Source organism: Aethalodelphis obliquidens, unplaced genomic scaffold (assembly GCF_003676395.1).
Source record: "Aethalodelphis obliquidens isolate GAN/ISIS:26980383/991018 unplaced genomic scaffold, ASM367639v1 scaffold1, whole genome shotgun sequence".
Lineage (NCBI taxonomy): Eukaryota > Metazoa > Chordata > Mammalia > Artiodactyla > Delphinidae > Aethalodelphis > Aethalodelphis obliquidens.
In genome coordinates, this window is record NW_020837945.1 from 11,454,812 (window position 1) to 11,467,744 (window position 12,933).

A 12,933-nucleotide genomic window follows, 5' to 3' on the forward strand; every position below is an offset into this window, starting at 1 on the left:
GGATGTAGCTAGCAAGTGGCAGGACAGGAATCACACCCAGGCAGTCTCGCTCGTTTCTGAATGAGAAACTATAGAATACATGGAAGAGTTTGCTTCGTTTTTAACCCGGCATTATGGAAATTACAGATCACTTTGACAGGCTGCGTCTTTACTCCTATGGTGGTGCCATTGTGTTAAACATTTCAGAATAGTTATCAAAATTAAGAGTTTGTGGGGGTTTTTTTGTTTTTTGGCGAGTTTTTTTTGGCTGCACGGCTTGTGGGATCTTGGTTCCCCGAGCAGGAATTGAACCCACCTCCCCTGCATTGGAAGGGCAGAGTCTTAACCACTGGACCACCAAGGAAGTCCCATGTGGGGTGTTTTTAAGAATATCAATACTAGGAAATCTTCATCAAATGAAGATGGGTTTGATTTTTTTAAATGGAAGTGATTCAGTAACAAATCTAGTGAATGAAATCGATCATTTTGGTAAAAGTAATGAAGAGTTTTCTTGAGAATATGAGAGCAGTTCCAAAAGAAAGGTCCAAACCTCTTTAGAGCAGGGTCAACTTAAGAATAAAGGTTTTATTTCTAAGACGCCTGTTTTAAAGGCAGCTGTACTTGGTAAAAACTTTAATATAGTGGATAAAAAATAAGTTCTCATTACTTAATAGAATATAATTGTGCGTGAAGAAAGAGACTTGCACAACTGTATGTTTGTCTCACTGAATATCATTCTTTATTTTTATTAAATGTGCATTGTTACAAATGCGTGACGTGTACAAAGGCCAGCCTCCTCAAAGAGCAATGGCAGACTTAATACAGAGCTTTCAAATAGTTGAATAATATTTAATTAGTATACTGCATATGTTGAGTTTTAAAGAGTACACATTTCAAAACCAGAACGTCCCCTTAATGTAGTGAATGTGTGTGTTTAATGTATTTCTGATTAAATATTTTCATATTAAATTTGGAAAATAAACTTAATTTTCAACTTTCTAAAAGAATTCTTTAAATTTCAACTTTAAATAATGACACATTCAATAACATTGTAATTATCAAGAATACCATGGGATGTTAATGACAGAGACCATGTATTAAAAGTAACATAAGTTAGTATGTTTTGAATCTTTCATGTCAGAAGGTAGCCTGGCTGCTAAGCCTGCGTTACTTAATAACTTAAATCTCTCACCTGCTCCCCTTTCTCCCCACCATGAGATTTTAACCTATTTGACAAATCCATGGACCATACTGAAACGTGCCATGTTCATATGAAATGTTAAACTTCCTGAATCAGACTTCAGTCCTCACTTGTGCACACCCCCTCAGTTGCATCACACATGAGCCAGTTGCTGCTTGTGATTTAACATAGCAGTCTCCTTCCAGTTGTGTGATTATATGCCATAAATAATTCTCCTGTACTAGCAGTTATATAGACTCTCAGTTCTAATATTATAATTTCAAGTAAATGACTAGAGTTTTAAATTTTACCCTGCTTTTTAATTCTCTTAGTGGCATATATTACACACACAGATTATTAACTTTCCTGCATATGTATTTATTAGCTGGTTTAATAAATAAATGTGCACCCAAAGTAAGAGAGATAAGTGCTAAAATTGTTTTTTAACTAAAAATAACATAAGTGGCGCTAAAATGAAACCCTGACCCCATTCTGTTACCATCCATTTGGGATAACACTAGTCATTACTTATGACAGGCATTAGGCTTCTTTCATCTCTTGTCCTTAGAAGTTTAGGCTCTATTATGTCACCGTCTCTCTCAAATCAGTTCCCCCATTTTCCTGTTTTAGAGGTAAACATGACAGCTTACAGAATTTCTATTAAAAAAAAAAAATAGGTGACCTGCCTAGTACCTTCTGCTTATCAAATGGTTTTATTTACTCCTCTCTCCTTTACGTTGCCACCTTAACAGTCTTTCCAGCTACGTATCTTAAAAGATGTGATGGAGAAGTTATCAACTGGTGTTTTTAGGTATGCTAAGTGACCAAATTATTGTTCGTTTATTTTTCTATTTTCCAGGAGATAAAATGGGCATTCCCATTTGTGTTTCCGCTTTCTCAGTACACCTCTTGCCTCCATATTTTATTATTTTGCTTAGATAAATAGCTGCTCTTTAGTATTTCTCGAAGTGTATATACACCAGTACGCATTCCCTAAGATAGACGTGGTTCGTTAGTTTTCCTTACTCCATTCCATACTGTACCTCACCCTTTGCTTATCCTCATCACCCCTCCCAAAGCAACTTGAAATAACCTACAGGTTGACAAGAAAGTACAATTTTTTTTTCAGCTGGATCTGTTTATCAAAAAAGAGAGAATGCATAAAATAGGTATTTTCCCCCCTTCAAAATTTAACTGCTTTTAACAGTGGAAATGGACAAATTTGATTTAAAGTAATAGAGTTGAACTATAGCAACTTTAAACTACTATGCTGTGTGCTCTGTTCATCTTTAACTAGACATTTCTAATAATTTCATTCTTCCTCAGACCTCAGTTGGATGAACCCATTCCACTATACGAGGCAAAAGTTACCATGGAAGTTGTTCAGAAAAATCAAGGAAGAAAGAAGCAAGTTGTTCAATTTTAATTTTGTTCTTTCTCAGACCTCAGTTGGATGAACCTATTCCAGTATTGAAGCCAGAGTTTCCTTGCAAATTGCTCAGAAAAGTCAAGGAAGATAAAAGCAAATTTTTACGTTTTTAAGCACGTTTTCCTGCTGAGACACGATGCTCAGAGTTATCTGAAGTATTTGAAAAGTATTTGGAAACAACGTACAGACGGGTCAAGACAATTCTAAAATTTAACATCTAAAGGGAATATTCTGAAAGCCTTTTAAATTATTGTTCCTATATATTTGCCTCTTATAAAATTCTTTACATGAAGAAGACTGCTTTCAGCAGAAGCCACGCTACTCTGATAAAGCTGTTGGAGTCTTGCTATGTCAAAATAACATTACTTTTGTTATCAACTCCATTCTCAACCCCTTCCTTAACATCCTTTGCTGTCGTAATTTAATACTTTGAATATATTTTCAAGTCTCAAAGGATCTAGCCCATTGAAAGCTAAATTTTTTTTTCAAATATTCATTCACTCCAGGGTTTCCTCAGGATCGAACGGGAGCATCACGGTAACTCGTCCGTGACCACTGCAGTGTTTGCGTGGAAGGCTGCAGTGCCGATGCTTGGGAAGCGGGGCGGGAGACTGCGCTTGCGTAGCCGGCGTGCTGATTTCCTGTTGGGGCTCTCTGTTTCGGGGGAAGGGGAAGGAGGCCCAGGTCCCCCTCCAGCTCTGGACGTCGCCGCTGCGCTCTGGAAGCTTATCGAAGGGGCAGCTCAAGTGTGACGTTTCGTTTTCATCCTGGCGCCGTGCCTGGGGCTCATCACACCCTGCTGCGGATTTGAACAGCGCTCATCTATTCCGGTGCGCAGGACCGCGTGCTTCCCAGCCACCTAGCACCCGGCGACCCGACTACAGCCGAGGACCCAACCAGACCGCCAACGCGGCGTCCGGCGAGGCCCAGGGCCCTCTCGTGCCCTCGGCCTCAGAGGAACACAGCCGGGGGCGGGGCCTCGCGAGCGCCGTACGGCACACGCGCCGACAGACGCCGCGAGGGCGGGGCTACGTCGGGGCGGGGCCGCGGCGCGCGGGAAGCGCCAGGGGTTGCTGCGGGTCGGGTCCTCGGCCTCCGAGGCGCGTGATGGCACTGTCGGTGCCCGGCTACTCGCCCAGTTTCAAAAGGCCGCCAGAGACATTGCGGCTCCGACGGAAAAGGGGCCGGAGCCTTGGGGCCGCCTCTCCGACCGAGGAGCGGCCCGAGCCGGCGACCCGCCGCGCCGCCCTGACGGCCGGGCTGCCCCTCCGCCCTTTCCCGGCAGCGGGCAGAGGCGGCGGCGGCCCGGCCGTGTCCCGAAGGAACCCCTTCGCCCGCCTGGACAACCGGCCGCGGGCCGCCGCCGAGCCTCCCAGCGTGCCGTCCCGCGGCCAGCAGGAGGCGCCGGGCCCGGTGAGTGTCTTCGTGCCTGGGAGCCGAGGGGCTCTCGTAGTTCGTGGGTCGATTCGGCTGTGAAGTAGAGATGGCGGGTTCTTGCGTTCCAGGAGCGAAATGGGCGCGAAGCCGAAGCCGCCCGCGGCCTCAGGGGGCCCCGAGCCCTGGGGGTGGCTGCCGTGCGAGGTCGGGGCGGCGTGAAGTGCGCTTCACAAGCTGCCGCGGGACTTGCGGGGCCTTCCCATCCTGAGGAGTGGACCCCGCCGCCCCGCCCGGCGCGCGGCGGGGGAGTTTGGGCTGCAGCCGTCTGGTGGGGGGTTGGAGATCAGTGGGAAGAGAGCTTCGAGTAATCCTGGCACTACTCCTGGAAGGCCACCGTTTGATGGGAAGGTTACAGGACCCTCTTTCCTGCGTGATTCAGTGCCTGCCTTCTCACATGCTCAGAATTGTTCTGGGGTTGGGGGAATGTTGAGTATTGATGGGGTCAGAATTTACTAGTATTTGTCTTACCCCACAACCTTTTGGATCTTTTGAACTGAGATTATTGATTACTGAGTTCTTAGTTGCGCAAATCACCTGCCCTTTTCTTGGTCCATTTTGATAGTAAAGTTCAGGCACAAAACAAGTGAAATCCTGTGTTATACTGATTTGCGCTCACGTGAATTCCTGCACTTGCTGAGAAACTTGTATGCCAGGTGAAGGTCTACATGTTTAAAGCGAACTCCAGCATCATTTATAATTTAAAAGGACCATTTTTTAACCTCAGTTTTTAGATTCTAATCAAGAAAATGATTTGCTCTGGGAAGAGAAGATTCCTGAAAGAACAGCCGTTACTGAATTACCCCAGGTAATACTTTTTAAATGTCATTAGAGTGTATATTCTTATAACATAAGTGTATACTTCTCAGAAGTGTTTTACTTGGAAAATAGTTTCACAGAGAGCCCCAAGTGATCATCTCTACCAGGGTTGAAAAGATGGCAGGCGTCAGCCTTGGTAAAGGACTTTTATGTTGTGGTAATGTTTATAATGGCACCAGTGCCAAAGCAGGCGTAGATGTGGGTTTTCTTTCTGCCCCCAACAGTTTTCACGCTCTTCTGTAGGTAGTGACAACTCCAGCTCATCACTCAGAGCCAGTGCCTCCAGGCTCAGCTGCTTTTTGAACTTCATCCTTCACTGCATCTTCAAACCAAATCCCCAAATTAGTTCCACAGGTTGTGGTATATCACTGAACCTCCCTACCACCACCATACACACAGAAACGCTTCTTGATTCCATTCCTCAGCTGCTTCTTTCGTGATAGTTTAACAAATGCATAGATTGTCCTAATGGGAGCAGGCTAGAAGAGTTCCCAAGACCCAGTCTCCCTTCCTTGCAAATAAATGGCCTTTGGGTCTCTTGGAAATAGTTCCCTCTTCCCCGTTATTTTTTAATAATGTCATCTAGAAGAATTATTGTAACGTGGAGAATACTGACTTGACAGCAAAACAGTTGGGGAGGAATTTTTGAGGTCGGCAAATGCTTCTTAAATATGGCCTCTAAGAACCCAACCTAAGTTACCTGCAAGAGCAACTTAGACCTGGTTCCAGAGTTTTAGAGGCTTAAAAAGTGCTTTTTAAAAAATACTTGGAAGATTTCTGCTTTGATAGCAGTATCAATAGTAGATGTTTTTAAATCATGATCGTGAAAATAGTATGTCTCTTGTAACTAAACTATATAGAACTATAATAAACTAAAAAGTGAAACCTGCCCTTCCACCAGCCTCAACAAGAAATTCCCACTTTCCAGAGATAACATCACTGTTAATGGTTTAGTGTGGCTCTTTCCAGACTCTTTCACAGTGTGTAGTATATGTTCAGTGTTATTTATGGTACCGTTCATAACATTTTGAAATTTCAGTGGTCATGAGTATGTTAGTTGATGAATTCTATAGATTGAAGGGGTTTTTTCCATGGTACTCTACTAATTTTTGTGTTCTTTGTTTTCTGAAAGACTCCTCATGTATCATTCTCCGAATCTGATATTCCGTCCTCAGAAAGTACTGAGTTACCTGTGGACTGGAGTATTAAAACTCGACTCCTTTTCGCCTCTTCTCAACCCTTTACCTGGGCAGATCATTTGAAAGCACAGGAAGAGGCTCAAGGTGTCATCCAGCATTGTAGGGCAACAGAAGTTACTTTGCCTCAAAGTATACAGGTAATTCTGTAAGAAAATAGCTATGCTTAAAAGTAACAAATTAAGTGTAAAATGTACTTCTCTGCAAAATATCAGAGATATTTCCTTCCATTAAGTTTTTCTTTTGACATTTAAAGACACAGAGACTTGGGAAATTTTTTGTTTCCCAAATGCTGCTTTCATACTGTTTTTTAAATCAGATTTAGTAACTGCCTGTTAAATTTATAGACCTGTTCTGAGAATTAGTCACTGCTGCAGGCAGGACTAATTCTACACTATCCTTTTCTAAGGCCTTTTCTAAGGCCTTTTGAGAAAGAAAACATAAGGAAATGAAAAGCAATTGAGGAGTAGGATTGCAAAGACAGATTGGTTATTTTACTGGTTTTCTCACATAATGTATACTGTATTTTTTAAATGCACTAATTCTTACCACCTGGGTGATGGTCTGTTGTAAATTTACAAGAGTTAATGAGTGGCTAGAAAGGTTTTAGAGAAATGTAATTGCATTACTTTCAAGCAGCTCATCAACTCAAACTAGGTTAAAAGAGATTACCTGAAAGAGGCCTTGGTACATCTTTTTTGATAAATAGATCCATATGATTTGTGATTGGGATTATCGGTTTTTATTGGCTACTTTTGAAACAGTGCTATGAGGGGAGGGGGTTGAATATAGTGTTACACGCACGCACACACACACACATCCAGCCACCCACCTACCACCGCCACAGCCGCCACTCCCCACCACCACCACCCGCCCCGGTGATAAAGAGTGATAGTCACTGTTCTCAAGGATGGTAGAGACAGGCGAATATTCCCATCTGCGTCTAAGCATCCCTTCTGGTATGTGGTTTAACAGACTGTAATGGCTGGGAAGGAAGGTTTTCCCAAACAATAATAAACTACATTTTAGCCCCTGTAACAGTTATTAACACTTTCTTACAGGAAGCAGTAAAGATCCTGAGAATAAGTGTTTGGTATATTCAGTGTCTTTTTAATTAAATTCTGTATTTCTACTGGGGCAAGAACTGTCCAATATCATCTTTGTATTTTAGGATCCCAAACTCTCCACTGAGCTCCGTTGTGCCTTCCAGCAGAGCCTTATCTATTGGCTCCACCCTGCCTTGTCTTGGCTACCATTGTTCCCTCGTATTGGAGCTGACAGAAAAATGGCTGGAAAGACAAACCCTTGGTCAAATGATGAAACCCTGCAACACATTTTAATGAGTGACTGGTAAGATTAGTAAAAATTTGTGCAACCCCTTTTCGCAGTATTTTCTCCTTATTTTATTTATGATGTGGAGATGAGCAGTAGTAGATGGATTTCTGTGTCCTTCTGAATTATTTTATTTAAACTGTAATAACTAACATTTAAATTGTTTACTTTTGGGTAATTCCCTGGCGGTCCAGTGGTTGGGACTTGGCGCTTTCACTGCTGTGGCCCAGGTTCAATCCTGGTCAGGGAACTAAGATCCCACATGCTGCGTGGTGCAGCCAAAAAGAAAAAAAATGTTAATTGTTTACTTTTTTTAGCTCTTATTCACTCTTTTTTTTAATTTTAATTTTTTTTTGGCCACACTGCACGGCTTGTGGGATCTTAGTTCCCTGACCAAAGGGATCGAACCCATGCTCCCTGCAGTGGAAGCGCAGAGTACTAACCACCAGATGGGGAGGGAATTCCCAGCTCTTGTTCACTCTTTACGTAGTTGTGGAATATATATATAAGTGTTTGATAAATATATAGAGACCTAATTCTTTAACGTTGTTATACTTTTTGCCAGTAGCTGCTTCCCTTCCCATCAGTGGAAGGTACTTATTAAAAGTCAGCAACCAGGGCTTCCCTGGGGGTGCAGTGGTTGAGAGTCCGCCTGCCGATGCAGGGGACACGGGTTCGTGCCCCGGTCTGGGAAGATCCCACATGCTGCGGAGCGGCTGGGCCCGTGAGCCATGGCCGCTGAGCCTGCGCGTCCGGAGCCTGTGCTCTGCAATGGGAGAGGCCACAACAGTGAGAGGCCCGCATACCGCAAAAAAAAAAAAAGCTTTAAAAAAGTCAGCAACCAGGGCTTCCCTGGTAGCGAAGTGGTTAAGAATCTGCCTGCCAATGCAGGGGACACGGGTTCGAGCCCTGGTCCGGGACGATCCCACATGCCGCGGAGCAACTAAGCCGGCGGGCCGCAACTACTGAAGCCCGCGTGCCGCAGCTACCGAAGCCCGCACACCTAGAGCCCCCGTGCTCCGCAACAAGAGAAGCCACTGCAATGAGAAGCCCACGCACCGCAACAAAGAGTAGCCCCCCGCTTGCTGCAACCAGAGAAAAGCCCGTGCGCAGCAACAAAGACCCAACACAGCCAAAAATAAATAAAATAAAATAAATTTATTTAAAAAACAAAAGTCAGCAACCAGTTATCAATTAAGTTTTGTTTAAAGACAAAATGGCTAGTGTTTAAATGGTAAACACTGTTCGTTAAAGTATTTAGAAGTCATCAGTGAGTTCTGTGACCAATTTCAGTCCTTTAAAAAGCCAAGTTCTATGTCATGGCAAAAATTCAGACCATTATCTGTAATATTTGTGTTTTAAATCAGGTGAGTATCAAATTAAATTATACAAAAACTATTTTAGATGTTGAGTTAGTTTTAACAATGCCTAAAGAAAAATGTTTTTCTTCATAGGTGTGTGAGCTTTACTTCTCTGTATAATCTGCTGAAGACAAAACTTTGCCCCTATTTCTACGTTTGTACCTATCAGTTTACTATCCTTTTCCGTGCAGCGGGATTAGCAGGAGATGATGTAATCACGGCTCTCATGTCTCCTACGACTAGAGGTATAAGAGAAGCTATGAAAAACGAAGGTAAAACTATAGGTTTAAAGTGAGAATACCACACTATATAGTAAACACTCCTTAAAAGCTAAAATTTGAACTGTCTTTTAGCAGTTGAATTATCTTCTACCAGTTTTATCTAATTGTTTTAAGAATTATTTTATTCATTTTTAAATTTTTTTTCCAGCGTTTAATTAAGCTGTCCATTATACATAGCTTTAAGTTGTGTTCCCTTCTCTGATCTCTAAACATATATCAAGCTGGAATGTCCCAATCTGAATATACTCCTATAGAAATTCTTTTATAATACAAATTATCTACCCCCTTTTGATAACATGATCTTTAAAGAGGCTCAACTCATTAGTGGGTCATGAAATCTATTCAGTGGACTCATTCAGCACCTTATAAAAAAATGAAATAGAGTAGTATATACTTGATGAAAGAGTACCACATGTAGTGAGACTATGTATTGTCCTGAACCATTTGTTTCAAGGAGATATGTGTGTTGTGAGCTGCCGTCAAGAAAGCATGAAAAGTACTGCTTTAATACATCAGGAGTAAAAACTCATTTTCAAATATACTCTCTACAAGTCGGGCACGCCTGTTTAATTCTTTCAGATTATATTAAAGAAAACATAGTTACATTTTTCTTTTCTCATGTAGGTATTGAATTTTCTTTGCCTTTAATAAAAGAAAGTGGCCATGAGAAGAGGAAAGCGTCTGGAACAAGCTTGGGACATGGGGAGTATGTGATTAAAATAACCTTTTACATCATCTGGTGACTTATGGATTCAGTGTAGAGGAAATAGCTTTAGGAAATGGGAACCCTGACTAACTATAGCAATTTCCTAGGGAGCAAGCAGTCAGCGATGAGGATGAAGAAGAAAGTTTTTCCTGGCTGGAAGAGATGGGTGTGCAAGATAAAATTAAAAAACCAGATGTACTTTCTATCAAGCTGTATCCTTTCAGTTGCTGTTAACTAGAATTTATTTTCATTGAATTAAGTTAGCAATGTAATTTTTTTTTTTTTTTTGGCCGTGCCACACAGCATGCCAACTTAGTTCCCCGACCAGTTACCCCCTGAAGTGGAAGCGCAGATTCCTAACCACTGGACCGCCGGGGAATTCCCTTGAGCAATGTAATACTGACTGACAGTTTTATTTAACTATAAACTTAAACTATCTTTAAGATATTAAAACTGATACTCCATTATGACATTAAAAAACCCCTAAGTACCAAAAAGCCATGAACAATTATTAAACTTTTTTAAGTGAAAATATTCTATTTTGGTTAAGTTTGTGAGGGAACTGGAACATATTTTTGACTAGAGGAGAAATCAGTTTTTGTTAGGTATCAATTTCTAGCTAATTAAGATGGTCAAAAAAATCATTTTGATCATTCAGATGCCTTATAATTGCAGTGAAGAGGATTAGCAAGAGCATTTCCAGTTTGGAGTGGGGGAAGAGGGTTCCAGGTGATTCAGGATTAAGATAACCGCTGTTCCTTTTGGTATGGGATTTGCATTTGCAGTTTCCTTGATTGTCATGTCCAGGCGTAAAGAGATACATGAAGTACAAATGGATCACAGACCCGAGTCTGTTGTGTTGGTGAAGGGAACGAATACCTTTACATTGCTAAATTTTTTGATCAACTGTAAGAGTTTAATCGCTACCTCAGGTCCCCAGGCAGGACTTCCACCAACCCTCTTATCACCTATAGCTTTCCGAGGCGCCACAATGCAAATGCTTAAGGTAATAAAAAAAAAAAAAAAAAATTCTACACTGATCCTCATAACCTAGCTTTTAAAGACATACTTTTCCTTTTTTGATACGATAAATTCTGTATTTTAGTAACTCCTGACATTTTTACATGGTGCGTATTTTCTTTTTCTTTCCTCCCAGTAAAAAAATTCCTTGATATAAAGTTATTATCAAAGGAATTATATGAAAAGTTATATTTGAATTATTGCCATAAGGAAAAGTTGCTTTCTTAAAGTTTGTCTTTCATAACCAGTGAAAGAATAGAGCCAAGAATGTTATGTTAAATTATAGGTGGTCTCAAAAACTGGATCATGGATAAGTGAAAAGAATATATATCCATATTGTTGAAGAATTACACATGTAATTTTCATGTGTGTTACATATGCTGAAGGTAATAGCAACAGAATCTAATTTTTATTTTCCTAATATTATGCATTGAAAGTGCATTAATCAGAAAGGATACCATATTAAAGTTACATTCTCTAGAACTAATACTTAAATTGACAGCCTCATAACTTGGAGGAGAGGATGCTGGAAACAGAATTACTGAACATTTTTTACTCATGTAACATTCTTTTGATGTCTTATGAACTACTTTTGTTCCTTAACTGTTAAAGAGAGGAATACCCAAATGAGAAGTTATTGATCACATTTTTAGTTAGGGACAAAAGCTTGAGAGATGACCATAATTTTCTTTAAATTATTTTTGAAGGCGCGAAGTGTAAACGTGAAGACACAAGCTCCTTCTGGATACAGAGATCAATTTAGTTTGGAGATTACAGGTCCTATCATGCCTCATTCTCTACATTCAATGACTATGCTACTCAGATCTTCACAGAGTGGGTCATTTTCTGCAGGACTGTATACACATGAGCCAACTGCTGTATTTAATATCTGCCCACCAAAGGATAAAGTACTGGATAAGGTAAGTAGACAGCTGGTAAACACATTTAGTTGCAGTTTTCTCAAACTAAATGGATGAAGTCAGTCATTTATGATGAGCCAAACTGGTGTTTCAAGTTATTAAACTGTACTGCTTAATATTATCAATTACAATTACTAAGAGGGAAGGGATAATGACTGTATTTTTGTGTGTGAGGTAAATTTTATGAATTCAGGCTGTTGTATTCAACACTGACTAAAGAACTTCCCAAACAAAAGGCAAGTTTTCATTGTTCTCTCAGATCCAGAACCTAACAGTACCTGCTTGCTTACTGTGGGGGCGGGAGTAAATAAATAATTATGGGTGTTTATTTAGCTGCATAGGCCTTTTTTTCTATAGAACTTTTTCTTAGATTCGGGGAGGGATGAGCTGCTTGTTTCATGTGATCCAGCAGTTTCTAGATATGTATCCACACTTTAATAAAACTGAAGTAGCTGCTTTACAACATATCTGCCTTTAATTTTGGACATATAGCTTTTTACTTAGAGGTAATGAGACCTTTAAAACTATTTTTATCCGTTTGCCAGACTTATAAAAATAACCAAAATTATTATTTTTGGATGCTGTCATTATGCAGAAATTCTTAGGATGAGCTTCTATTGATAATGATAACAATGAATTTGCCCTTACTGAATAAGGCATCTATTTGTCAAAGAGCCCATGGTAATTTTAAAAACTCATCAGTGTTCAAGGACTCTGACAGTGCTTTTTACTGACTTGCATACATATTTCCACAGGATGCTGTTCATGAGGAGCTTGCCAACTGTGGATTGCACCCTAAAACTCTGGACCACCTTAGTCAAACACCGATACTGGGGAAATCATCTTTACGGCATGTGGCAATGAGTGACTACATTTATAATTGGAGATCCTGAACACCAAAGTAAGCCTAAAAGGAATCTTTGAGGAAAAAAGCCTTCTAGCAAGGAAATTCAAGATACTTGTATCTTTGGCTTTAAAGTTCACTTTGGAAGTTTAAAGGAATATAGCTTTAAAAATACTCAAATGTTTACAAACATTAACCTTTTACAATACTTTTATTACATGCACTAAGCAGTAAATAGGATTAAGGTTTCAAAATCAACATTTGTTTTTACTTTTTTGATTAAATATTCAGATATGAAGATAAACTTTTTAAAAACTTCAAAAACCAGGCTTCCTTGGTGGCGCAGTGGTTGAGCGTCCGCCTGCCGATGCAGGGGACACGGGTTTGTGCCCGGTCCGGGAGGATCCCACATGCCACGGAGCAGCTGGACCC

At 40.7% G+C, this 12,933-nt stretch overlaps 2 protein-coding genes across 10 annotated transcripts in view; both read left to right on the forward strand.

The window, feature by feature from the left end:
- CRYZL1 (crystallin zeta like 1) overlaps positions 1 to 3,042 on the forward strand; it is a 34,668-nt gene extending 31,626 nt beyond the window's left edge. For 2 of the 8 annotated variants that reach the window (XM_027101018.1, XM_027100991.1), the window contains exons 11-12: positions 1,925 to 1,970; positions 2,486 to 2,966. In XM_027101018.1, coding sequence (XP_026956819.1) covers positions 1,925 to 1,970; positions 2,486 to 2,585 — 146 coding nt within the window. In that variant the 3' untranslated portion in view covers positions 2,586 to 2,966. Of the gene's footprint in view, positions 1 to 1,911; positions 1,971 to 2,485 lie in introns of all 8 variants that reach the window. The other 6 variants (XM_027101032.1, XM_027101042.1, XM_027101001.1 and 3 more) reach the window with 5 other exon arrangements.
- A 128-nt stretch (positions 3,043 to 3,170) lies between these two features.
- On the forward strand, positions 3,171 to 12,570 carry DONSON (DNA replication fork stabilization factor DONSON). 2 transcript variants are annotated; one of them, XM_027100958.1, is made up of 10 exons: positions 3,171 to 4,001; positions 4,750 to 4,830; positions 5,974 to 6,177; positions 7,209 to 7,387; positions 8,824 to 9,002; positions 9,636 to 9,717; positions 9,825 to 9,929; positions 10,525 to 10,723; positions 11,445 to 11,657; positions 12,413 to 12,570. In XM_027100958.1, exons 1-10 carry the CDS (start codon positions 3,696 to 3,698, stop codon positions 12,548 to 12,550), a joined length of 1,686 nt encoding a protein of 561 aa, XP_026956759.1. In that variant the 5' UTR covers positions 3,171 to 3,695; the 3' UTR covers positions 12,551 to 12,570. The 2 variants fall into 2 exon arrangements, with proteins under 2 accessions (XP_026956759.1, XP_026956768.1); XM_027100967.1 differs by lacking the exons at positions 8,824 to 9,002; positions 9,636 to 9,717.
- The last annotated feature ends 363 nt before the right edge of the window (positions 12,571 to 12,933 follow it).

Bases quoted from the DNA above. Each gene is read 5' to 3' on its own strand.
- DONSON (XM_027100958.1), top strand. From the start codon at position 3,696: ATGGCACTGTCGGTGCCCGGCTACTCGCCCAGTTTCAAAAGGCCGCCA. The intron at 4,831-5,973 runs GTAATACTTTTT...GTTTTCTGAAAG, and splicing joins CCGTTACTGAATTACCCCAG to ACTCCTCATGTATCATTCTC. The intron at 7,388-8,823 runs GTAAGATTAGTA...TTTTCTTCATAG, and splicing joins CACATTTTAATGAGTGACTG to GTGTGTGAGCTTTACTTCTC.